This window comes from Macaca nemestrina, chromosome 5 (assembly GCF_043159975.1).
Source record: "Macaca nemestrina isolate mMacNem1 chromosome 5, mMacNem.hap1, whole genome shotgun sequence".
Lineage (NCBI taxonomy): Eukaryota > Metazoa > Chordata > Mammalia > Primates > Cercopithecidae > Macaca > Macaca nemestrina.
In genome coordinates, this window is record NC_092129.1 from 147481848 (window position 1) to 147506981 (window position 25134).

Below are 25134 nucleotides of genomic sequence, written 5' to 3' on the forward strand. Positions count from 1 at the left end.
TAAAATTCTTGGCAGATGATAAAGTTGTGTATAAACTGAATACTTACAAATTATTTACAACATCGAATCAGGCCAGGCGTGAGTAATCCCAGCACTTTGGGAGGCCAAGGTGGGCAGATCACCTGAGGTCAGGAGTTCAAGACCAGCCTGGCAACATGGTGAAATCCCATCTCTACTAATAATCCAAAAAGTTAGCCGGGTGTGGTGGTGCACACCTGTAATCTCAGCTACTTGGGAGGTTGAGGGAGGAGAATTGTTTGAACCTGGGAGGCGTAGGTTGCAATGAGCCAAGATTGCACCATTGCACTCCAGCGTGGGAGACAAGAGGGAAACTCTGTCTCAAAAACAAACAAACAAACAAACAAACAAAAACCAAAAAACCCTGGAATCACTGACCCCAAAAATTCCACAGTTAGGTCAGAAGAAAACAGCAGAAAGGGATTATGTGGGAATCTACACTGCTCTAGCCATACCCCATTCCCTTCTCAGAGAAAAGCCTGGCATTGATTAGATACCAGGCCTGACTAATACTGGCAGCAGAACTAGTGATAATAACTTGCCTGACAGAGGAAACTTCTTTTGGATTGGCAATTTTGATCTGGGCCCTGGATCTCTTGCACATTTTTTTCTTTCTTTTTTTTTTTATAAGATGGATTCTCACTCTGTAGCCTAGGCTGAAGTGCAGTGGCGTGATCATAGCTCATTGCAGCCTTGACCTCCACACGAACCACACCTAGGTAATTTAAAAAAAAAAAAATTATTTTTAAATTGTTTGTGGAGATGGGGTCTCACTATGTTGCCCAGGCTGGTGTCCAACTCCTGGCCTCAAGGGATCCTCTCACCTTGGCCTCCCCAGTAGCTGGGACTCTAGGCACATGTCTCCACACCTGACTAATTTTTTTTACTTTTTGTAGAGACATGGGCTCACTATTTTGCCCAGGCTGACTTTGAACTCCTGGTCTCAAGTGATCCTCCCACCTTGGCCTCCCAAAGTGCTGGGATTACAGGCATGAGCCACTGCCTCCAGCCACCTTGCACATTTTTAAGATGACACGTAGTATTTTTCATCATTAATTTAAAATATTATAGTTACTGGCCAGGTGTGGTGGCTCATGCCTGTAATCCCAACACTTTGGGAGGCCAAGGTGGGTAGATCACTTGAGCCCAAGATTAGCCTGGGCAACATGGTGAAACCTTATCTCTACAAAAATACAAAAATTCACCAGTCTCATAACCCAGTCTCAAAATAAATAAATAGATTAAAATTTAAAATAAAATTAAATTTAAAAATTAAAAAAAAGAAAAACAAAAATCAATCGTTACAGAGGATGGATACAATTTCTGTCTTTTTTTGAGACAGGGTCTCACTCTATCACCCAGTCTGGAGTGCAGTGGCATGATCACAGCTCATTGCAGCCTCAACCTCCTGGGCTCAGGAGGTTGTACTTTTTGTAGAGATGGGTTTTTTCCATGTTGCCCAGGCTGGTCTTGAACTCCTGAGCTCAAACAATCCACCCACCTTGGCCTCCCAAAGTGCTGGCATTACAGGTGTGAGCCACCGCACCTGGCTGCCTTTAATCTCAAATCCCAGCTTCTACCTAAAACTTCCCTTTTCTCTGAATTCCTACAGCACTTAGAGTTTGAGCTTCATGGCTCATCCTTGAAATCTGCATCATTATATTAGCAGCTTTGTTTCACGACACTTTAAATAGACTGTAATGAAGTTCCTTGCAATCAGGTTTAGTGTACTTGCAAAGTCAGGCACAGTGGCTCACACCTGTAATCCCAGCACTTTGGGAGGCTGAGGCAGGTAGATCACTTGAGGCCAGGATTTCGAGACTAGCCTGGCCAACGTAGTGAAACCCCGTCTCTACTAAAAGTACAAAACAACAACAAAAAAATGCCAGATGTGGTGGCACACGCTTGTAATCCCAGCTACTCCAGAGGTTGAGACAGGAGAATCGTCTGAACCTGGAAGGTGGAGGTTGCAGTGAACCAAGATCAGGCACTGCACTCCAGCCTGGGTGACAGAGTGAGACTTGGTTTCAAAAAATCAGATACCACATAAACTGCAGGAAGGCAGAGACTCTGTTTCTGTTCTGTACAATATAGCCAGAAGCTGGCATATAATAAGAGCTTAATAAACATTTGTTGATTGAGGGCAGAGTGCATTGGCTCCTGCCTGTAATCCCAGCACTTTGGGAAGCTGAGGCGGGAAAACTGCTTGAGCCCAGGAGTTGGAGACCAGCCAGGTTTTGTAGAGACCCTGTCTTTTATAGAGACCTGGAAAATGAATGAACTTGAATTTGAATTTCAGCTACTCCATAAATTTTTGGATTTGTGACACCTGAATTATTCGCTTCAGAATTTATTCATTCATATATGTATTTGACAAATATTTGTTGCATGCCTCCTAAGAGCCAATCACCATGGCTCTTAGTTCAAGAAGATATGTCCCTGACCTTGAGGAGCTCAAGCATTTAGTTATGAAGGCTGTTACAAGGATGGGGGAAAGGAAGTCAGTGTGAGGCCTAGAGGGAGCTGCCAATAGCTCCATGAGGCAGAGGCATAGGAGGCCCTCCTGGGACAGATCGCCATGGGCCTCATCTGCCACATATGGTAATGTGAATTTAAATATCAAAACTCTAGGATACCACCAAGGGACTGGAAACTGGGAAGAGTGAAGGACAAATCTGCATTTTAGAAATCCTATCCAGGTGGCAATGGGGAGAGGGGTTGACAAGGAGACCTGGTTACTGCTCTTACCTAGTTGGGAAGTGACAAGAGCCAGAATAAGGCAGTAGCCATGACAGACGTGGCCTCAAAAGTGTGGATCTGAGAGTAATCAAGGAAATGCAATCAGTTGGACTTGGTGAGACAGGCAAGGCGGAGGAGGAGTTAAAGGTTAACAACCAGGTAGAAAACACAAAGGCCTCAGCCATGGCAGTAGCCATGGGGATGGAAAAGGAGGGACAGATATGAGAGTAGGAGGGAGAGAGGATCTATTGGATTTGATGATGGGTTTGGACGAGGGGCTGAGAGAGAGGACGTGAATCTCCCAAACACCCAGATCACTGTCTTGGGTAACAAGGTCAGCGAGTCAGAGATTACAGGAAGAAAAGCAAGTCTGAAAGGCTTTGGGAAAGTTACCAAATCTCCCCGAACCTCAATTCATCCATTTGTAAAATGCCAATGATGATTTCCAGTTCTGAGAGTTGTCATGAAAATTAAATCACCTGGAAAACTGTAGTAGACACTTAATAAACACTTTTGGCTGATACTAATAATGGTGCTTGCTCATGTGCCAAACAGTTAATCCTCATATAACCCTATATGGTAAGTATAATTATTATCTGTATTTTACCAACATGGGAACTGAAACACAGAGATATAAAGAAAATTGACCAAAGTCAATCGGTTAGTAAGTAGCAAAGCCAGGTTCAGAACCCAGGCAGTCTAGCTGCAGGGTCTTTCCTAACCACTTTATTATACTTTTACTGCCCTTTGGAACCTATAACTGGGCTTGAGGGAGGAAGGGAGGAAGTGGCAGGAGAGATGGACAGACCTGAGCCAATAATTCATTCTAAGAGCAGTTTTTATTTAGAAATGTGCTTCCACAACTTGGTGGCCACCTGGGGGCAGGTGGCCCCAGCTTGCTTGTTCACTCTTTCCCAGCCCAGGGGTTGGGTCCTTGGGTCTAAAGCACAGGGCAAGTTCTCAAGGATCAACACCCCAGACAGTCCCCATGGTCTGGGGCTTGGAGCTGGTATGAAGGGTGAACCAGGTTCCATTCTGGACTGTTTATGGTTGGAGGCTGGGCCCCTGGCACCAGGACCTCAGCTCCCTCTCCTAGTAAGAGCTGGGATCACCCACAGGCCAGCTGTGGCCAGGTCCTGGTGGATATGACATTGGGAAGAACAAGGGGCTAGGAGAGGCTAATTTTCTGGTGCTGGATCCAGTTTATCTTCCTGAGGGGTGGAAGCCGGGACAGGAGCCTCATCCCCACCGTTGAGGGACTTCTGCTGCTCATTGCTGTTGGGCGAAGGGGTCCTGTTGCCCTGGGATCCCCAGCGGGTCAGGCGCTTTAGGGAAGAGTCACGGCGGGCAAGCAGAGGGGGCTGGAAGCCTGTGAAGGAGCTGCTGGTGACCGGACGCTTATCTGGCAGAGAGAAGGCAGGCAAGTAAGGAGAAAGGCATGCAAAGGCGAGAGGCAAGGGGCCTTGCCTCAGCCCTTGGAGGAGAGGGGAGCCTCCTGACTGCCAGTCCTACCTTTGCTGGCCCTAGGAGATCTGGAGGTATCCCTTTCTCCCTCTTTTCTCTCGCCCAGCTCCAGGGAAAGCTCCAGAGTCTATCCCTTCTCACCTCCAGGCTCAATTGGATGCATGAGCCGGTTCATCTGGACATTCCAGTGTTTCACATTGGTGCTGGCCTGGCGCAGTTTTCTCTGGGCAGCCTGTGGGGGCAGGGCCAGTGGGGAGTGATCAGAACCATCATCCATGGCATGGAGTCTTGATCTCTTCAGGTTCACAGGCTGCTTAAAATCTGACCAAGACTACTGATCATCTCCCCAGAGAAGAACCATGTATGCTCATGAAGAGTTATTAATATATACATGAATAGAGTTTGCCTCCAATTTCATGGGACTCATGGACCTCCCAAAGGTAAATGTAACCATAATAATAGTTTCCAACCAATATCCCTGATGAACATCAATGCAAAAATCCTCAATAAAATACTGGCAAACCAAATCCAGCAGCACATCAAAAAGCTTATCCACCATGATCAAGTGGGCTTCATCCCTGGGATGCAAGGCTGGTTCAACACATGCAAATCAATAAACGTAATCCAGCATATAAACAGAACCAAAGACAAAACCACATGATTATCTCAATAGATACAGAAAAGGTCTTTGACAAAATTCAACAGCCCTTCATGCTAAAAACTCTCAATAAATTCGGTATTGATGGAACGTATCTCAAAATAATAAGAGCTATTTATGACAAACCCACAGCCAATGTCATACTGAATGGGCAAAAACTGGAAGCATTCCCTTTGAAAACTGGCACAAGACAGGGATGCCCTCTCTCACCACTCCTATTCAACATAGTGTTGGAAGTTCTGGCTAGGGCAATCAGGCAAGAGAAAGAAAGAAAGGGTATTCAATTAGGAAAAGAAGAAGTCAAATTGTCCCTGTTTGCAGATGACATGATTGTATATTTAGAAAACCCCATCATCTCAGCCCAAAATCTCCTTAAGCTGATAAGCAACTTCAGCAAAGTCTCAGGATACAAAGTCAATGTGCAAAAATCACAAGCATTCTTATACACCGATAACAGACAAACAGAGAGACAAATCATGAATGAACTCCCATTAACAATTGCTTCAAAGAGAATAAAATACCTAGGAATACAACTTACAAGGGATGTGAAGGACCTCTTCAAGGAGAACTACAAACCACTGCTCAGTGAAATAAAAGAGGACACAAACAAATGGAAGAACATACCATGCTCATGGATAGGAAGGATCAACATCGTGAAAATGGCCATACTGCCCAAGGTGATTTATAGATTCAATGCCATCCCCATTAAGCTACCAATGACTTTCTTCACAGAATTGGAAAAAACTGCTTTAAAGTTCATGTGGAACCAAAAAAGACCCCCACATTGCCAAGACAATCCTAAGCCAAAAGAACAAAGCTGGAGGCATCATGCTACCTAACTTCAAACTATACTACAAGGCTACAGTAACCAAAACAGCATGGTACTTGTACCAAAACAGAGATATAGATCAATGGAACAGAACAGAGCCCTCCGAAATAATACCATACATCTACAGCCATCTGATCTTTGACAAACCTGACAAAAACAAGAAATGGGGAAAGGATTCCCTATTTAATAAATGGTGCTGGGAAAATTGGCTAGCCATAAGTAGAAAGCTGAAACTGGATCCTTTCCTTACTCCTTATACGAAAATTAATTCAAGATGGATTAGAGACTTAAATGTTAGACCTAAAACCATAAAAACCCTAGAAGAACCTAGGTAATACCATTCAGGACATAGGCATGGGCAAGGACTTCATGACTAAAACACCAAAAGCAATGGCAACAAAAGCCAACATTGACAAATGGGATCTAATTAAACTAAAGAGCTTCTGTGCAGCAAAAGAAACTACCATCAGAGTGAACAGGCAACCTACACAATGGGAGAAAATTTTTGCAATCTACTCATCTGACAAAGGGCTAATATTCAGAACCTACAAAGAACTCAAACAAATTTACAAGAAAAAACCAAACAATCCCATCAAAAAGTGGGCAAAGGATATGAACAGACACTTCTCAAAAGAAGACATTCATACAGCCAACAAACACATGAAAAAATGCTCATTATCACTGGTCATCAGAGAAACGCAAATCAAAACCACAATGAGATACCATCTCACACCAGTTAGAATGGCAACCATTAAAAAGTCAGGAAACAACAGGTGCTGGAGAGGATGTGGAGAAATAGGAACACTTTTACACTGTTGGTGGGACTGTCAACTAGTTCAACCATTGTGGAAAACAGTGTGGCGATTCCTCAAGGATCTAGAACTAGAAATACCATTTGACCCAGCCATCCCATTACTGGGTATATACCCAAAGGATTATAAATCATGCTGCTATAAAGACACATGCACACATATGTTTATTGCAGCACTATTCACAATAGCAAAGACTTGGAATCAACCCAAATGTCCATCAGTGACAGACTGGATTAAGAAAATGTGGCACATATACACCATGGAATACTATGCAGCCATAAAAAGGGATGAGTTTGTGTCCTTTGTAGGGACATGGATGCAGCTGGAAACCATCATTCTCAGCAAACTATCACAAGAACAGAAAATCAAACACCGCATGTTCTCACTCATAGGTGAGAATTGAACAATGAGATCACTTGGACACAGGAAGGGGAACATCACACACTGGGGCCTATTGTGGGGAGGGGGAAGGGGGAAGGGATAGCATTAGGAGATATACCTAATGTAAAGGACGAGTTAATGGGTGCAGCACACCAACATGGCACATGTATACGTATGTAACAAATCTGCACGTTGTGCACATGTACCCTAGAACTTAAAGTATAATAATAAAAAAAATAGTTTCCATTTATTGAGCAGCTAAGATGTGCTAAGCGTGCTTATTATCTTATTTAACTTCCAGAGCAGAAGTTAACAACAAAAAGGTTCAAAAGAGGTTAAGTGACTTGCCCAGGGATACACTTGAGCTCTAAGCCACTGCACTACACCACCTTTCCAGGACCTAATCCAAGAACCTCTGTTCAACATTTCACGGAGCCATTAGCAGTGGTTGTGAGGTCGGGGGGATCATGGAGGAACTTTCCCTTTCTATGTTACATATTTCTGTGTTTGAATTTATGGAGATTCAGGCTCCAAGGAGTAGAACCAAAGTACAAGGATAGCAAGACAGGGGCTTGGAAGGGTAGAAGGAAAAATTTTTGCCCAGATTAATAATAATGTGAACGAAGATAGCAGCAAATGTTTCTTCAGCACTTACTACATACTAAATATCGTGTATCATCTCATTTAATCTTCATAACAACGCTATTACCAGTTTCCTTTCCCAGGCGAGAGACTAACTCCAAGAAGTTTGGGAATTTGTCCAAAGTCGCACAGCTAGCGGCTGCTAGGGCCAGGGTTTCAGGGAAGGCAGCCTGGCTCCACAGTCTGTGCCCTAATGAGCTTACCCTGCCAGCCTCACCCCATCCCACTCCAGGCCTCACCTCTACATCCTCGTCAGCCCTCTGCCGGTTCTGCCGCACCTCCTCCAGCTGCTGCTGGGCCTGCTGCAGGGAGCGGCTCTGCTGTGCCATCTCCTGCTGCAGCTCTTCCTTCTCCTGCTGCGCCCGTTCGATGTAGCGCTCCTGCTCCTCCTTCAGCTGCATCAGCTGCTTCAGCTTCTCTTCCTCCTCTTCCAGCAGTCTGCCGGGCGAGTGTGTACTGTGTGGTCTCTAGTGCCAAGGCACCTTGCAGGTGCGCGGCAAGCAGGAAAATTGGGGTGGGTTCCACGAGGGGTGGTGGGAGAACCTGAAGAAGTTCCTCAGGCCTACCTGGTCTGAGCGAGTCGCACAGATTCCTCATCTCGCCGAGCTTTCACCTCTAGTTGCAGGGCCTCCTGCAACCGCTGCTGCATCTCCTCCAGCTCCTTGATGCGCTGCCGCTGCCGGGCAGCCTCCTCCTCCTTCAGCTCCATCTCAGCCTGCATGGAGGCCCGGGCCTGTGGAGTGGGGAGGTGGTGGACCCAGAGCCAGGTCAAAAGGGGCACGTGGGGGCAGGGGAGGAGGGGGTGGGCATGTTGCCCTTCTTTCCCCAGGACTCTGCTAAGCTGCCTAGGGGTAACGGTCTGGGGAACGCCTTCATGTTGGGGTTTCCTGATCTGACCCCTTTCTGAGAGCCTGACTGGAACAGATAATGGTCAGTGAACAGATGCCACTTGGGGGAAACGGGCTAAAGGTATTCCCTTTCTAGTACCAACCTTAATTATAATTATATAATATGTAATTAAACAACATTATATAATTAAATAAGATATAAAAATATAGTCATCTCCTTCCTAGCACTAACTTAATAATTATTATAATATATAACAATATGTTATAATCATGGCTGCTGCTAGGAAGGAGGTGACTATAACCCAATTATAACAACGAAAAATGGCCGGGCGCGGTGGCTCAAGCCTGTAATCCCAGCACTTTGGGAGGCCGAGACCGGCGGATCACGAGGTCAGGAGATCGAGACCATCCTGGCTAACCCAGTGAAACCCCCTCTCTACTAAAAAATACAAAAAACTAGCCGGGCGAGGCGGCGGGCGCCTGTAGTCCCAGCTACTCGGGAGGCTGAGGCAGGAGAATGGCGTGAACCCGGGAGGCGGAGCTTGCAGTGAGCTGAGATCCGGCCACTGCACTCCAGCCTGGGCGACAGACCGAGACTCCGTCTCAAAAAACAAAACAAAACAAAACAAAAAACGAAAAGTTACTGGACACTACTACAAGTGTTTCCTCATTTAACCCTCACTGTACCTCTGTGAGCAAAGTTCTATTAGCATTAGCATTTTACAGATAAGGCTCAGTAAAATGAGCCTGCCTGGCATCACGGGGCTCGTAAGAAGCAGAGCTAAGATTGAATCTACATGTTTCTGACTCCAGATCCAGGTTTCTTAAATCCTAAATCTAATTGCCTCTGCACGCTTAGTCCGCCTCCATACACGTCCCGCTTGCCTCTCAAACTGGTTTCACTGTAAACTCAGTTCAAGTCTAGTCCAAACTTGGTCCAATCTAATCCCCAATCACACGGTCTTCAAGGGCTCCTTCTGCCCAAGCCCCAACCCACAGCCAAGGTCTCCGAACCAGGCCCCATCCATCCACCGGCTTGGACCTCGCCCCACACCCCTTCCTTAGCCTCAGGCCCTGCCCCCGGCGGAAGCTCCATCCCAAATCTCTTTCTTTTTTTTTTTTGAGACGGAGTCTCGCTCTGTCGCCCAGGCTGGAGTGCAGTGGCGCGATCTCGGCTCACTGCAAGCTCCGCCTCCCGGGTTCACGCCATTCTCCTGCCTCAGCCTCCCGAGTAGCTGGGACTACAGGCGCCCACAACCGCGCCCGGCTAATTTTTTGTATTTTTAGTAGAGACGGGGTTTCACCGTGGTCTCGATCTCCTGACCTTGTGATCCGCCCGCCTCGGCCTCCCAAAGTGCTGGGATTACAGGCGTGAGCCACCGCGCCCGGCCCAAATCTCTTTCAAACCCGCGGACTCTGTCCCAACAATCCCTCTTTCCAAGTCCCACCCCAGTGCGCGCCCCTCAACCCAGGAGCTCCGCCCTCTGCCCAGGCCCCGCCCCTGGCGCTCCCCCGCTGGCCCGCCCCGCAGCCTCCCAGCCCGCCGGTCCAGTCCCCCGCGCCAGGAGCGAACCCCACCTGCTCCGCCTCGCGCAGTTGGCCCTCGAGCGCCTGCTGCAGCTCGCGGTGCTGGCTGCGGCGCCGCTCCTCCTCCTCCTGCAGCAGCCGCTCCGCCTGCCGCTGCGCCTCCTGCAGCAGCTCCAGCTCCTGCAGCTTCCGCTCCTTCTCCTCCTGCAGTTGCTGCAGCCGCAGCAGCTCCTCCTCCTTGGCCGCCCGGCGCCGCTCCCGCTGCTCCCGCTGCTCGCGCCGTTTCTGCTTCAGGTCCTTATGTAGGGACTTCTTCCCCTCGGCCTGCAGCCGGATCGCCATCTGGATGGCTGCCGAGGAGCGGGAGCGGGTCAGTCGGATCCTCGCACACGGCCCGAGTCCACTCTCCAACCTCCCGCTGGACAAAGTATTATCACCCCCTTTTCCCAGATGAGGCGCCTAAGGACCAGCCAGACCCAAGCCACCTAGCGAGCACTCACCAGCTGTCCACTCCTGGCGCTGGCGCGTGTCTGAGGCGCTCATCTCATACGTGCGGGTGGCTGTCTTCACACAGAACATGCAGCGCTTTCCGTCGCGGTCTGGCAGCACCTGGGACAGGGTAGGTGGCAGCCAGGCTAGCCTCACTGGGTCAGGGCCACACCTGCCCCAAGGATGCTCCAGCTCAAGCCCCTAGCCCTCCTGGCTATCTTCCCTGGGGACCCCACTCTGCCAGGAGCCTGCATGGCTTGCATTGTAAGTTATGGGGGACTTATGTCCCCACAACTCTGTAGCCTTTGCTCTTTGAAGGCTAGGTGGGTGCGTTTTCATCTTGTTATTATTTCACGGGGCCCAGTACATAGTCGCCACTCAGTGTTTATGCAGATCACGCTTGAACACTGCCAGTAACAGGGTCCTCACTATCCATGACAACGCACTTCGACATAGCCCTGCTTGTTAAGAGTTAATTCATTCATTCTGCAGATATTTTTGGAGTGCCTACTGAGTGCCACTCACTGCTCCAGGGGTTGGGATACTAAGGTGTGCCTAACAGACCAAATCTCTGCCTCCACTAAGCTTACATTCTGTGGAAAATAATAGCTACCACATTCTAGAGTCTGTACTAACGTTTTATATGCATCATTATCTTCACTCCACCTATACAGCCTAGCCAGGCAGGCATTATTAGCTCCACTTTACAGAGGAAGAAACTGAGGCACTAAGAGCTCCAGGATTGTCCACCTCACACTGTTAGTCTGTTAGTGATGAGGCTGGGACTTCTGCGTAGATCTGCATTCCTTTACACAATAACACCTTATGTGACAAAATTAGACGGATCCTAGGATGGCTATGATAATTTTTTTATTTTTATTTTTATTTTATTTTATTTTTTTTTGAGACGGAGTCTCGCTCTGCCGCCCAGGCTGGAGTGCAGTGGCCGGATCTCAGCTCACTGCAAGCTCCGCCTCCCGGGTTTACGCCATTCTCCTGCCTCAGCCTCCCCAGTAGTTGGGACTACAGGCGCCCGCCACCGCGCCCGGCTAGTTTTTTGTATTTTTTAGTAGAGACGGGGTTTCACCGTGTTAGCCAGGATGGTCTCGATCTCCTGACCTCGTGATCCGCCGGTCTCGGCCTCCCAAAGTGCTGGGATTACAGGCTTAAGCCACCGCGCCCGGCCGATAATTTTTTTAAATGAAAAACAACTGTTGGTAAGGAAATGGAGAAATTGGGATCCTCACACACCATTAGGGATATCATCCAGCCTTAAAAAGGAATGAAATTCTGATATATTTGACAACATAGATGAAGCCTGAAAACATTTCTAAGTGAAAGAAACCAGATACAAAGGGATAAATATGGTATGATTCTATTTATGTAAGATACCTAGAAAAGGCAAATTCATGGAGACAGCAGAATAGAGGTTACTAGGAGCTGGGGTCAGGGAGTATGAGGAGTTACTGCTTGGTGGGTACAGAGTTTCTGTTTGGGGTGATGAAAAAGTTTTGGAAATAGATAGTGGTGATGGTTGTACAATATTGTGAGTGTAGATCATTCCCCATGATCAGATGGGATTCATCCCAGGAATGCAAGGATGGTTCAACATGCACAAATCAATATGCATGACACATCATAGTAACAGAACTGAGAGCAAAAACCATATGATCATTTCAATAGACCCTGAAAAAGCTTTCTAAAAAAATTCAACATTGTGTTATGATAAAAGCCCTAAAAAAATTGGGTATAGAAGGAACATACCTTAAAATAATAAAAGCTATCTATGACAAACTCACAGCTAACATTGTAATAAATGGAGAAAAATTGAAAGCCTTTCCTCTAAGATCTGGAACAAGACAAGGATGCCCACTTTTACCACTTTTATTCAACGTAATATTGGGAGTTCTGGCCAGAGCAATTACGCAAGACAAGGAAATGAACGGCATCCAAACTGGAAATGAAGAAGTCACATTAGCCTTGTTTGCAGATGGCATGGTCTTATACTTAGAAAAATCTAAAGACTCCATGGGGTGTGGTGGCTTACACTTGTAATCCTAACACCTTGGGAAGCTGAAGTGGTTGAATTGCTTGAGGCCAGGAGTTCGAGATGAGCCTGGGCAATACAATGAGATCCTGTCTCTCTCTTAAAAAAAAAAAAAAAAAAGAAAAAGAAAAAGAAAAAAAAAAAAGGCCGGGCGCGGTGGCTTATACCTGTAATCCCAGCACTTTGGGAGGCCGAGGCGGGTGGATCATCTGAGGTCAGGAGTTTGAGATCAGCCTGGCCAACATGGTGAAACGTTGTCTCTACTAAAAATACCAAAAAAAAAAAAAAAAAAAAAAATTAGCCAGGTGTGGTGGCGGGTGCCTGTAATCCCAGCTAACTCGGGAGGCTGAGGCAGGAGAATCACTTGAACATGGGAGGTTGCAGTGAGCCGAGATCACGCCATTGCACTCCAACTCCAGCCTGGGTGATAAAAGTGAGACTCTGCCTCCTCAAAAAAAAAAAAAAAAAAGGACTCCAACAAAAAACTGTTAGAGTTGATGAATGAATTCAGTAAAGTTGCAGGATAATTCAACATACAAAACTAGCTGGGCAAGGTGGCGGGCGCCTGTAGTTCCAGCTACTCGGGAGGCTGAGGCAGGAGAATGGCATAAACCCGGGAGGCAGAGCTTGCAGTGAGCTGAGATCTGGCCACTGCACTCCAGCCTGGGCGACAGAGCGAGACTCCATCTCAAAAAAAAAAAAAAAACAAACCCAGTAGCATTTGTATACAATAACAGCAAACAATCTGAAAAAGAAGTGAAGCACAATCTCATTTCCAATAGCTACAAAGAATGTAAAATACCTAAGAATCAATGTAACCAAAGTGAAAGATCTATACAAGAAAAACTATAAAACTGATGAAATAAATTGAAGAGGATGCAAAAAAATGGAAAGATATCCCATCCTCATGTACTGGAAGAATTAATATTGTTAAAATAACACTATTACCCAAAGCAATTTATAGATTTGGTGCAATCTCTATCAAAATAGCAAAGGTAATCTTCATAGATATAGAAAAAAAATCTTAAAATTTATATGGAACTACAAAAGGCCTCAAATAGCCAAAGTAATCGTGAGTAAAAAGAACAAAGCTGGAGGCATCACACTTCCTGATTTCAAAATACACTACAAACTGGCCACAGTGGTGCACACCTGTAGCCCCAGCTATTCAGGAGGCTGAAGTAGGAGGATCCCATGAGCCCAAGGAGATTAGGCTGCAGTGACCTATGGTCATACCACTGCACTCCGGCCTGGACACCAGAGCAAGACTCTGTCTCTAAAATAAAACAAAATACCAAAATGTAATACAAAGCTATAGTAACCAAATCAGCATAGTACTGGCATAAAAAGAGACACAAAGACCAATGGAACAGAATAGATCACCTAGATATAAATCCATGCATTTACAGGGAACTCATTTTTGACAAAGGCGCCAAGAACACACAATGGGGAAAGAACATTCCTTTCAATAAATGGTTCTGGGAAAACTAAACAACCATATGCAGATGAATGAAACTAGACCCCTATCTCTCACTATATTAAAAAAATCCAATAAAAATGTATTAAATATTTAAACGTAAGACCTGAAACTATGAAACTACTAGAAGAAAACATTGGAGAACTATTCCAGGACATTGGTCTGGGCCAAGATTTTTTGTGGAAGACCTCAAAAGCACAGGCACCCAAATCAAAAATAGAAAAATGGGATTACATCAAGCTAAAAAGCTTCAGGACAGCCATGGAAACAATCAACAAAGTGAACAGACAACCCATGGAATAGGAGAAAATATCTGCAAACTATCCATCTGACAAGGGATTAATAACTAGAATATATAAGGAGCTCAAACAACTCTATAGCAAAAACCAAATAATCCAATTTAAAAATGGGCAAAAGATCTGAATAGATATTTCTCAAAAGAAGACAGACAAACGGCCAACAGAGATATGAAAAAATGCTCAGTGTCACTAATTATCAGAGAAAAGCAAATCAAAACTAAATGAGATATCATTTCACCCCCAGTTAAAATGGCTTTTTATAAAAAAAAAAAAATAGAGAACATCTTTTTTTTTTTTGGAGATGGAGTTTCACTCTTGTCGCCCAGGCTGAAGTGCAATGGTGCAATCTCGACTCACTGCCACCTCCACCTCCCAGGTTCAAGTGATTCTCCTGCCTCAGCCTCCCGATGAGCTGGGATTACAGGTGCCCACCACCACGCCCAGCTGATTTTTGTATTTTTAGTAGAGACGGGGTTTCACCATGTTGGCCAGGCTGGTCTCAAACTCCTGACCCCAGGTGATCCACCTGCCTTAGCCTCCCAAAGTGCTGGGATTACAGGCATGAGCCACTGTGCCTGGTCAAGAATATCTTTTCTGTAAAAAGATGCTGAAGAAGATGTGGAGAAAAGGGAACCCCGATACACTGTTAGTGGGAATGTAAATTAGTACAGCCACTATGGAAAACTGTATGAAGGTTCCTCAAAAAACTAAAAATAGAACTATCATATGATCTAGAAGTTCCACTGCTGGGTATATATCTAAAAGAAAGTAAATCAATATATTGAAGAATATCTGCCTTCCCATGTTTACTGCAGAGCTATTCATAATGGCCAAAATACGAAATCAACCTAAGTGTCCATAAATGGATAAATAGATTAAGAAAATGTGATATATATAAAGGAATATTATTCAGCCATAAAAAGAATGAAATCCTGTCATTTGCAGCAACATAGATGGCACCATAGGTCATTTTGTTAAGTGAAATAAGCCAAGCACAGAAAAACAACTATTGCAGGTTCTCATTTATATGTGGGAGCTAAAAAAGTGGATCACCATGAAGACAGAGAGTATATTAGTGCTTACCAGAGGCCAGGAAGTGTCGGGGGAGGATAAAGAGAGGTTGATGAATGGGTATAAACATACAGTTTGATAGGAGAAATAAGACCTAGATTTCGATAGATCAGTAGGGTGGCTATAGTTTACAATAATCTATTGTATATTTCAAAATAGAAGAGAATAATGTGAATGTTTCTAGCATAAAGAAATATTTAAGGTAAAGGATACCCAATGACATGATTTGATCTTTACAAAATATGTGAATGTATTAAATTATCACATGTACCCTGAAAATATGTACATCTGTTGTATATCAAAATAATTTTTTAATTTCATGAATGTATTTAATGCCACTGAATTGTATACTTAAAATAGTTAAAATGGCAAGTTTCATGTCACACACACACACACATATATATATTATTTAAAATAGTAAAGAGGCTTGTGTTTTAAGCCTCTAAAATAGTAATGAACACAAGGGAGGAAACAGAAGGGGAAGACAGGGCAGAGGGGTGTGGAGGGAGAATAGGGAAGTATAGAGTTGCTAAAGAGAATGGAATATGGGTGAAGAAGAAAAACCTTTAAAAGGGATTTTTTAGAAAGATTTGCTGTATAGTATAGATATAAGCCACTTCCTCTGAAATATTGAGCAAATTCCATATTATTCACCAATTACTTTGGTGTTTGAGTTACAGTTTTAGTTTTAAGTGCTGACATGGATGAGAATGGCCTTGAGGCATCCAGATATATTTGGGTCACACTAATCTAAGCAGAATTTGTGTCACCGTGGCTTTTCTCCATTTGCCCCTCTCCTGACCCCCTTGTCTTCTCATGCCCCTGAGGACGCTCTGGGCCCTGAGGTGTCCTCCACCCCCATCCTGCCCCTCACCTCCACGCAGCAGTGTGCATCCAGCGGGATAATGCCTCTTTTCTCTTTGCACTCTTCACTCCCAAAGTAGCAGAGGCAGCTGGGCTGCAGCTGGAACCAGCGTTCGGTCCAGTTCCTTCTCAGGTGCCCTCGCTTCCACAGGTAGCCCTGCCAGCCAGAGTTACGTCAGAGGCTTCCCAGGCCCCCCTTTGCCCTGCACCTTGTGCGCCTCCCCTAGTTCCCAGTTTGGCTGACCTGCTTCAGGACATCTTGGATGAGCTCCTGGTAGACCTCGTGGATGGCCATGCTGAGGGTGTCCCGGCCCACGCCCCGCAGGCAGCGGCCTGAGTTGAAGAGCTCCAGGAACTGCCAGACGTTGAGCCCCCCGGTGGTCTGGGCCACCTGGGCCTCCTGGGCCAGAAGCTCCTCCAGTTCACCCAAGCTCACCTCCAAGCTCATGCTGCTGAGTACCTTTTTCAGCAGGTATTCCACCTGGAACAGGAGAAGGCAGGCCTGGTAGTTGCAGCAGGCGGTGTTGCCAGCACCAACACCAGGGAGTGCTCTATCTGGCTCCCAGAGCCTGGGCAGAGGGAAACAGGGGACAGACAGTTGAGGGGGCCAGAGGACCAAATGCTATGGAGACCAGGGAAAAGACCTGGGAGAGGATCCTGGAGCCCCAACCCCAACTCCGAATTTCTCTCCCCCTCCACAACCTCCCGTCCCACTCCTTCCTATCTTAAGGGCAAGGTGAAGGGGACCTGAGATCTGGGGTCCAGGAAGAGGCAATAAACCACAGAAAGTGTCAAGGGAGTGCAAAGGCCCTCTCATCCAATCACTCATTTTGCAGATGACAAAACCAAAGCCTAAACAGGGAAGTGACTGGCTCTAAGTCACACAGCAAACTGGGGGCAGCCAGAACCTGATTCTGATCTCCTGAATCCCATTCAGGTCCTTATTGCAAGCCCCAATCGCCAACCCTGGGGATCCTTCCCTTGTGGGAGGGGAAGGGGATTTGGGGTAGGGGTAGGTGGTGGGGAGTGGGGAGTAGAGGTAAGCTGGGCAGGGACAGGAAACCTGTTACAGAGGAACCGGAAGTGGTGGCTGGGGTACATCCTGCTGCAGTTGTTAACTCTGTATGTTGATCACAGAAGCAAGCAACCACCTGGCCTCCGAGAGGTCACCTTGCCCTGACTGGCAGGGGTCTAACAAGGGCAGCCAGCCAAGTGTCCGTGCAGATGGACACATGTCCCTCACCTGCCCCAGCAACTTTTTGGGACACTCTGTTTAGGACTTTCTGGGGGCTCCTGGGTCTTGTTTGGGCATTTAGTAGAGGGCACTGGTTCAGGGCTCAGATGGTTCCCTTCATCACCCTTCCCACAAACAGAAGCCAGAACAAATGTGAGTGGAGCTTGACATGCTAGGGCTTCTTGTAAGTACAGAGGTTCCTTCTCCTGTAAACCCCACTCTAGAGACCTAAAGTCACCCTGGCATCTCCACAGCCACCAAAAGGACTAAAGGGTCACAAGGCCAAATGGGCAGGGGAGGGAAATGAGGATAAGAGGGAGCGTGCAGGTGGATGGGAAAATGCCTTCCCTGGCTTCACCCAGGAGTGAGGAGGTAGGGACCAGATTCCTGGCCTTTTCTCCCAGGATGCCCTCTCCTCCCAGGATGTCCTCTCCCTGGGTCTTTTAGCTGAATCTGTCCTAGCTTTCCAGAAGAAAGGCAGAAAGGGAAAATCTGGAACCAGAGTAACCTCCTGTCTCAGAAAGGTCTCCCTTTGCCTTGTAAAGCATCCTTCCTGTCCTGGAAGAAGTGGCAAAAGGTAAAGGGGGAAAAAAAAGCACCCTTCCTAGATTGCCAGTAATGCTCAGTAATGTATCTGGCATTTAGACCTCTGTGTAAACAGAATGTGCAGATCATTTTCCTACAGTGAGGACCAGCAGAACCCTCATGAAAGTGTAATTTCAGTTTTCCTGGAAGAAGGCACAATTACTCTGACACAGGCAGTTCTAGGCATCTGGAGACAGCTGGGTGAGGACAGATACCAGCATGGGAAGACAGTGAAGAAAGAAAGGGATGTGGGAGGTACCAAAGGTGGTTTGGTCTCATTCATGGTTTTGCTTAGGTCTGGTCCCAAGTGATTCAGTCCCTGGGGCTGCCATCACCCTCACCTCATCAGGAACCATGATCAGAGGGTACTTGTCCTCAGACAGGAAGTTGAAGAGGCACCAGAGGCGGAAGGCATCCTGATTGGAGAGCATACTGTTCCCGTTGCTATCTGCCCGATAGTTCTTCTTGGCCGTCAGGGTCCAGCACAGCTCATCAAAGTGCTCTTTAACAAAAGCCCCCTCCTCCACCTGCCACCAGGGCTGCAAATCAGCTGGCTGCATATCCCGGCTCTATCACGACACTAGGCTCCAGCTGGGTTTCTGGGGTTCATCTATGCCCCTGCTCCCCACCTGGCCAAGTCCAGGGCCCTAACTCAAGGGATCCCTGAGCTGATTACCAGGTAACTAGCTGGTTCCAACCACTCCACCCCCCACAACACACCCACACCCCCCAGGCCCCCTGACAACAGAGTAACTCTAGTCTTTCAGCCCAGAGGAGAAAGGAAGAGAAACCCAGCAGGAAGCTAAGAGCCAAGAACCTGGAAAGACAGTGACAGATTGGAGGAGTTGGGGGGGGTCAGGGGGACAGTCTGGGAAGGGTGGAGAACCCTTTATAAAGGTTATAGCTGGAAGCGGGAAGAGGGCCGGGCAGGTGTTCAGTGAACCCTTTGTAGAGGTTATAGCTGGAAGCTGGAGGAGGGCCAGGCAGGTGTTCGGTGGAAGGCTATGGGTAGGGTGCGGCCCACCTCATTAGAGATGAGGGACACCGAAGGTGAGTTGAGGGGGACAGGAAGGAGGCAGGTGGCTGGGATGTGAGGGATATGATGGGACAGCAGGCATGGACACAGCAGGCAGAAGTAGGAGTTTATGGCAGGGGCAAAGAGTTGGAGTGGCAAGGTATTGGGCTGCTGGCCAGGCTGGAGAAGTGGGGAGAGGTTACAGATGCCCCCTACAAGCTGGGCCCCACCTTGTCCAGGATGTACTTGTTGAGGTAGGGCATGTATCCCTGGCTGGACACAGGGCCGTCGTCATCATCTCGGAAGTGTTCCTCCAGGGCCACGGGGTCATGGGGGATGTGCAGGACCGTGTACAGGTTGTGGGACAGCACCTGAGATAGAGTAGTGGCAGTGTGTCTTTCTGTACCCCAACCAAAACTAGGCCAGAGGACTGCTCCTCACCTCTCTGCTTGTCCCCACCCCATCCTGGCTGAGTTCTCTACACACACGGTTCAGTTCAGTAATAACTAAAACTTAAATACTATGTGCCAAGCACTGGGCTAAAGCACTTTACGTATCATCTGCTTACCCACCATAAAAACTACTCACATCCCCATTTTACAGATGAAAACTCCTGCAGCCCTGAGATATTTCTCACCCAAGGTCACAACTGGCAGAACTGGAATTCAAACCCATGCAGTTATACTCTTAGCCACTTCATTAGGTATTGGTGTCCTCTTTCTACAGACAGGGAGACTGAGGCTCAAGGGATTCAGTACCTTGCCAAAAGACCCACAGTGAACACCTTGGAGTTCAAATCCAGCTCTGTCAGATTCCAAAGCCCAAGTGCTTCCCACAATGCTGGACAGTTTGCAGGGTTTGCAGGGACTTGGTCTGCTACCCCAGGGCAGAAGCTGCCAATTTATCATGGTTTCCATCAAAGACTCAGTGTTCTGGCTGCAGTGTGCCTATCACCTAAGTGTGTCTGCTCTGGGAGAGGAGAGGGCTCAAAGAAGGGTCATGAAAAATGGCCCATGACGTGGAGAGGGCAAGGCTTAGAAGGGATAGTGGTCATAATGGTGTGCAGGGGAAATTTGGGTTTGTTGAACAAATCCATGATATTAGAATAAAGGGGTTGAAATCTGAAATCTGGTGAAAATCAAATCGCCTTGGGGGTACTTCTATTATACCTATTGTCACAGGCAGTGTGAATGATTAAAAAGTCACTAGTCACTATTGCACACTCACCATATGCCAGTCACTGTAGGAGGTGGGTTTTTTTATTAAAATTTTTATTTTGTTTTATTATTATTATTATTTTTTGAGACGGAGTCTCACTCTGTCACCCAGGCTGGAGTGCAATGGCATGATCTCGGCTCACTACAACCGCCACCTCCTGGATTCAAGCGATCCCCTTGCCTCAGCCTCCTGAATAGCTGGGATTACAGGCACCCACCACCACACTCAGCTAATTTTTGTATTTTTAATAGAGACAGGGTTTCACCATGTTGGCCAGGCTGGCCTCGAACTCCTGAACTCAGGCGATCCGCCCACCTCAGCCTCCCAAAGTGCTGGGATTACAGGCCTGAGCCACCATGCCCGGCCAAAACTTTTTTTTTTTTTTTTTTTTGGTAGAGACAGAGGTCTGGGTGTGTTGCCCAGGCTGGCCTTGAACTGCTGGCCTCAAGTGATCCTCACACCTGGACCTTCCAAAGTGCTGGGATTACAGGCATGAGCCACTACACCCAGTCAAAGCACTTTTTATACCCCATTTCTAGTCTTCACAATCACCTATATACACAAATACCATTAAGCCTGTTTTTCAGGTGAAGATACAGAGGTTTGGAAATTTTAAGAGTAAATGGCAGAGCTGAGGTTGAAACTAAATGTGCCTGGTTCACAGGTTGCCTTCCTACTAGAATATTGATGTCAAGTCTCCCTCCTCCATTGGATTGTGAACTCTGGAGACAAGGTCTCTGCTTATCTTTATGTCCCTCAGCATCTATGTCCTCTTCTGTACATCAAGTGCAACCAATACATGCTGTATTGAAGGACTTCTTCCACCACCAGCAGTTCACCTTGGAATCAGTTCCTTGGAGGCAGGAGCTGGCACTGTCTCCGAGATGGTGTGTATGCCAAGCCTTCATTTTATTCTCTTTTCAGAGAGGAGGGGGAGAAAGTATTGAGACTTTGCCTCAGTGTTGTCCTGGGGCTCAGTTCTCCTTGGCAAACTGGGAAGTGGGAGATCCCAGGAAGGGAGCATTTCCTTTTTTTCCCTCATTTCCCTCTGGGCAGCTATCCCTGGAGTTTTTGGTTATGTGAACCAATAAATACCCTCTCCCTTAAGCCATGTGAGTTTTTATCACTAATTCCAGGAAAGTCTTCTTAACACATCTGTGGTCACAGGATACCAATCCCTACTCTAAGGGGTGCCACTGGCTCAATGCCTAGTACTTAAAACCCAGGGTGACCACCTCAAGAGAATAATGCCAACATACACTGACCACTTCTGAAGTGACAAGTGTTCAAGTTTTATATATTCTCATCTGCTGTTTCTTGGCCTCTTTTCAAACTACCCATGTCCTTATCTTTTTTTTTTTTTTTTTTTGAGATGGAGTCTGAAGGGGTGGCCTGCCCCTCCACACCTGTGGGTGTTTCTCGTAAGGTGGAACGAGAGACTTGAGAAAAGAAATAAGACACAGAGACAAAGTATAGAGAAAGAAAAGCGGGGCCCAGGGGACCGGCGCTCAGCTTACAGAGGACCCACGCCGGCCCCGGTCTCTGAGTTCCCTTAGTATTTATTGATAATTATCTTTACCATCTTAAAGACAGGGGAGTGGCAGGACAATATAAACAAAGAAAAAAGAGGAAATCGGCAGTAAGACATATGAACAAAAACCTCTGTGACATGAATAAATTCAAAGGACAAGGCTGTGCCTTGAGATGCATATGCAAACATCTCCATAAACCTTTAGGCAGCATAGTTTGTCTATCACATGGGGAGAAACCTTAGACAAATACCTAGCTTATCTAGGAACAAAGTCACACCCTGCACGCCCAAAATCCATTAAACCTTGAGTTACCACAGCACATGTCTCTTGCAAGGACAAGGTTGGGGGTAGGGTCACAGACTAACAGCATCTCAAATACAGAACAAAATGGAGTCTCTTATGTCTACTTCTTTCTATACAGACACAGTAACAGGCTGATCTCTTTCTTTTCCCCACAGGAGTCTCAATCTGCCGCCCAGGTGCAGTGGCGCGGTCTTTTGAGATGGAATTTCTCACTGCACGCCCAGTGCAGTGGCGCGGTCTTGGCTCACTGCAATCTCCACCTCCCAGGTTCATGTGATTCTCCTGCCCCAGCCTCCTGAGTAGCTGGGATTATGGATGCGTGCCACCATGCTCGGCTAATTTTTGTATTTTTAGTAGAGATGGGATTTCGCTATGTTGGCCAGGCTGGTCTCAAACTCCTGACCTCAGGAGATCTGCCCGCTTCAGCCTCCCATAGTGCTGGGATTACAGGGCGTGAGTCACTGCGCCCAGCCACCCCAGAATTTCTAATCATCCAACCCACAGACACCCATGGGAGATATACGTTACAAGAATGCTCATTAAGCATTGTTTATAGTATGAAAAATTGGAGACAAACTGAGGCTCCTTCAGTAAGAAACAGATATACTATGTCAGGAACCACTGTGTGTAGTTGGAAAGATTTCACTTTTCCCACTTGTGTGCTCGTGAGCAAATGTTTAATTCTCCAACACCTTAGTCTCCTCTTCTGTGAGGATAATGATAGGGTCTGCTCCAAAGGCTGTTTTGAGTGAAGAGTACCTGGTGCATAGTGCCCTGCTTAATAAAAGTTGTGGGTGATCTTTATTATGTTTGTATGAACAGACATTGAAAGATACGCATACTACACTGGCATGTAAAAAAAGCAAGCTACAGAATGTTTGTCAAATACACATGCAAAGATTAGGTCGAATTATATATAACTAGTATTTTAGTAGGTCAAAACAATCAAGTGTCAGAAATTTCATACGGTTCAACCTGTTTATTTGTATACAGAAAGAATCTAGAAGATTCGCTTACTGTTAACAGTGATCACCCCTCCAGAGTGAGGGGAGGAATTTTCATCTTTTTTTTTTTTAAGACGGAGTTTCACTCTTGTTGCCCAGGCTGGAGTGCAATGGCATGATCTTGGCTCACCCCAACCTCTACCTCTTGGGTTCAGGTGATTCTCCAGCCTCAGCCTCTTGAGGAGCTGAGATTACAGGCACCCACCACCATGCCTGGCTAATTTTTGTATTTTTAGTAGAGACGGGGTTTCGCCATGTTGGTCAGGCTGGTCTCAAACTCCTAACCTCAGGTGTTCCGCCTGCCTTGGCCTACCAAAGTGCTAGGGTTACAGGCATAAGCCACTGTGCCCAGCCAACATTATATTCTTCTTTACTTCAAAAATTTTTGGGGCCAGGTGTGGTGGCTCAAGCCTGTAATCCCAGCACTTTGGGAGGCAGAGGCAGGTGGCTTACCTGAGGTCACCCACCTGGCCAACATGTTGAAACCCCGTCTCCACAAAAAATGCAAAAAATTAGCCGGGCATTGTGGCAGGTGCCTGTAATCCCAGCTATTTGGGAGGCTGAGGCAGGAGAATCCCTTGAACCTGGGAGGTGGAGGTTGCAGTGAGCCGAGATCGTGCCATTGTACCCCAGCCTGGGCAACAAGAATGAAATTCCATCTCAAAATTAAAAAAAAAAAAAAAAAAAAAAAAAAAAAAATTGGCCAGGCGTGGTGGCTCACACCTGTAATCCCAGCACTTTGGGAGGCCCAGGTGGGCAGATCACTTGAGGTCAGAAGTTCGAGACCAGCCTGGCCAGCATGGCGAAACCCCGTCTTTACTAAAAATACAAAAATTAGCCGGGTGTGATGGCAGGCAGTTGTAATCCCCGTTACAGGGAGACTGAGGCAGAAGAATTGCTTGAACCTGGGAGGTGGAGGTTGCGGTGAGCCAGGAAGGATAGTGCTACTGCACTCCAGCCTGGGCGGCAGAGTGAGACTCTGTCACACACACACACACACACCCCCCCCAAAAAAAATTTACCACTAACATGTTTTAATTTTACAATAAATTTATTTTTATTCTTGTTTATTTATTTAGAGATGGGGTCTCGCTCTGTTGTCTAAGCTGGGGTGCAGTGTCATGATTTCTGCTCACTGCAGCTTCTGCCTCCCAGGCTCAAGCGATCCCCCAACTTCAACCTCCCGAGAAACTGGGACTACAGGCATGCATCACCATGCTCAGCTAAGTTAAAAAATTTTTTTTGTAATACCAAAATTAGCCGGGTGTGGTGGCACACTCCTGTAGTCCCAGCTACTCAGGAGGCTGAGGTGGGAAGATTGCTTGAGCCCAGGAAATCATGGCTGCAGTGAGCCAAGATCGTGCCACTGTGCTCCAGCCTGAGTGACAAATCCATACTCTCTCTGGGGGAAAAAAAAAAAAAATTTCTTTTTTTTTGTAGGGATGAGTTCCCATTATATTGCCCAGGCCATGGTGGCTCATACCTGTAATCCCAACACTTTAGGAGGCTGAGGCAGGAGAAGCCCTCCTGGGTTCAAGCGATCCTCCTGCCTCGGCTTCCTAAAGTATTGGGATTACAGGTATGAGCCACCACAGCCCAGCCCTGAATTTCTTCTTTAACATTGTATTCTTCTGTGTGTTTTCTTTTTTTAAACCAGGAGCATATATTGTCTTTAGAATAAAATTTAAAACAATAGGGATGAAAAAGGGTGCCATTAACCACAGATACTAATTTGTCCTATTAAGTTGCTCTATAATAATATTCTTTTGCTGTTCACTGTTTGTGTGAGCATTTCTGGGTGTTCTACATTCCTTGAGGGCAGCAATGAGTCTAATCTCAACCTTGACTCCAAAGGTAGTACAACGTCCCCCATTCACTGAATTTTTCTGACTCCTAAAGTCTAACTTGAATGTTCCAATGGTTTCCCATAATTTTCAGAGTAAAAGTTCGAGTCCTTCTACAGGCCTCCAGGCCCCATGTGACCTGGCTTGCTGCACCTTCTCTGACCTCATCCCTCTTGTTTACTTGCCTCTAGCCACTCTGCCTCCTTAATGTTCCTCCAGCAGGTCAGGCATATT

General features: G+C 46.6%; 1 protein-coding gene across 2 annotated transcripts in view; it reads right to left on the reverse strand.

Annotated features, from left to right (window-relative positions):
- Positions 1–3577: 3577 nt before the first annotated feature.
- Positions 3578–25134, reverse strand: part of LOC105474497 (DEF6 guanine nucleotide exchange factor) — a 30014-nt gene continuing 8457 nt past the window's right edge. Inside the window, exons 2-11 of one of the 2 annotated variants that reach the window (XM_011729198.3) lie at positions 19230–19370; positions 18326–18400; positions 16410–16646; positions 16176–16322; positions 10419–10527; positions 9970–10268; positions 8110–8276; positions 7783–7981; positions 4363–4453; positions 3578–4159 (exon numbers count right to left, since the gene is read on the reverse strand). In XM_011729198.3, the coding sequence (XP_011727500.2) occupies positions 3936–4159; positions 4363–4453; positions 7783–7981; positions 8110–8276; positions 9970–10268; positions 10419–10527; positions 16176–16322; positions 16410–16646; positions 18326–18400; positions 19230–19370 (1689 nt within the window). In that variant the 3' untranslated portion in view covers positions 3578–3935. Of the gene's footprint in view, positions 4160–4362; positions 4454–7782; positions 7982–8109; positions 8277–9969; positions 10269–10418; positions 10528–16175; positions 16323–16409; positions 16647–18325; positions 18512–19229; positions 19371–25134 lie in introns of both variants that reach the window. The other variant, XM_011729197.3, reaches the window with a different exon arrangement.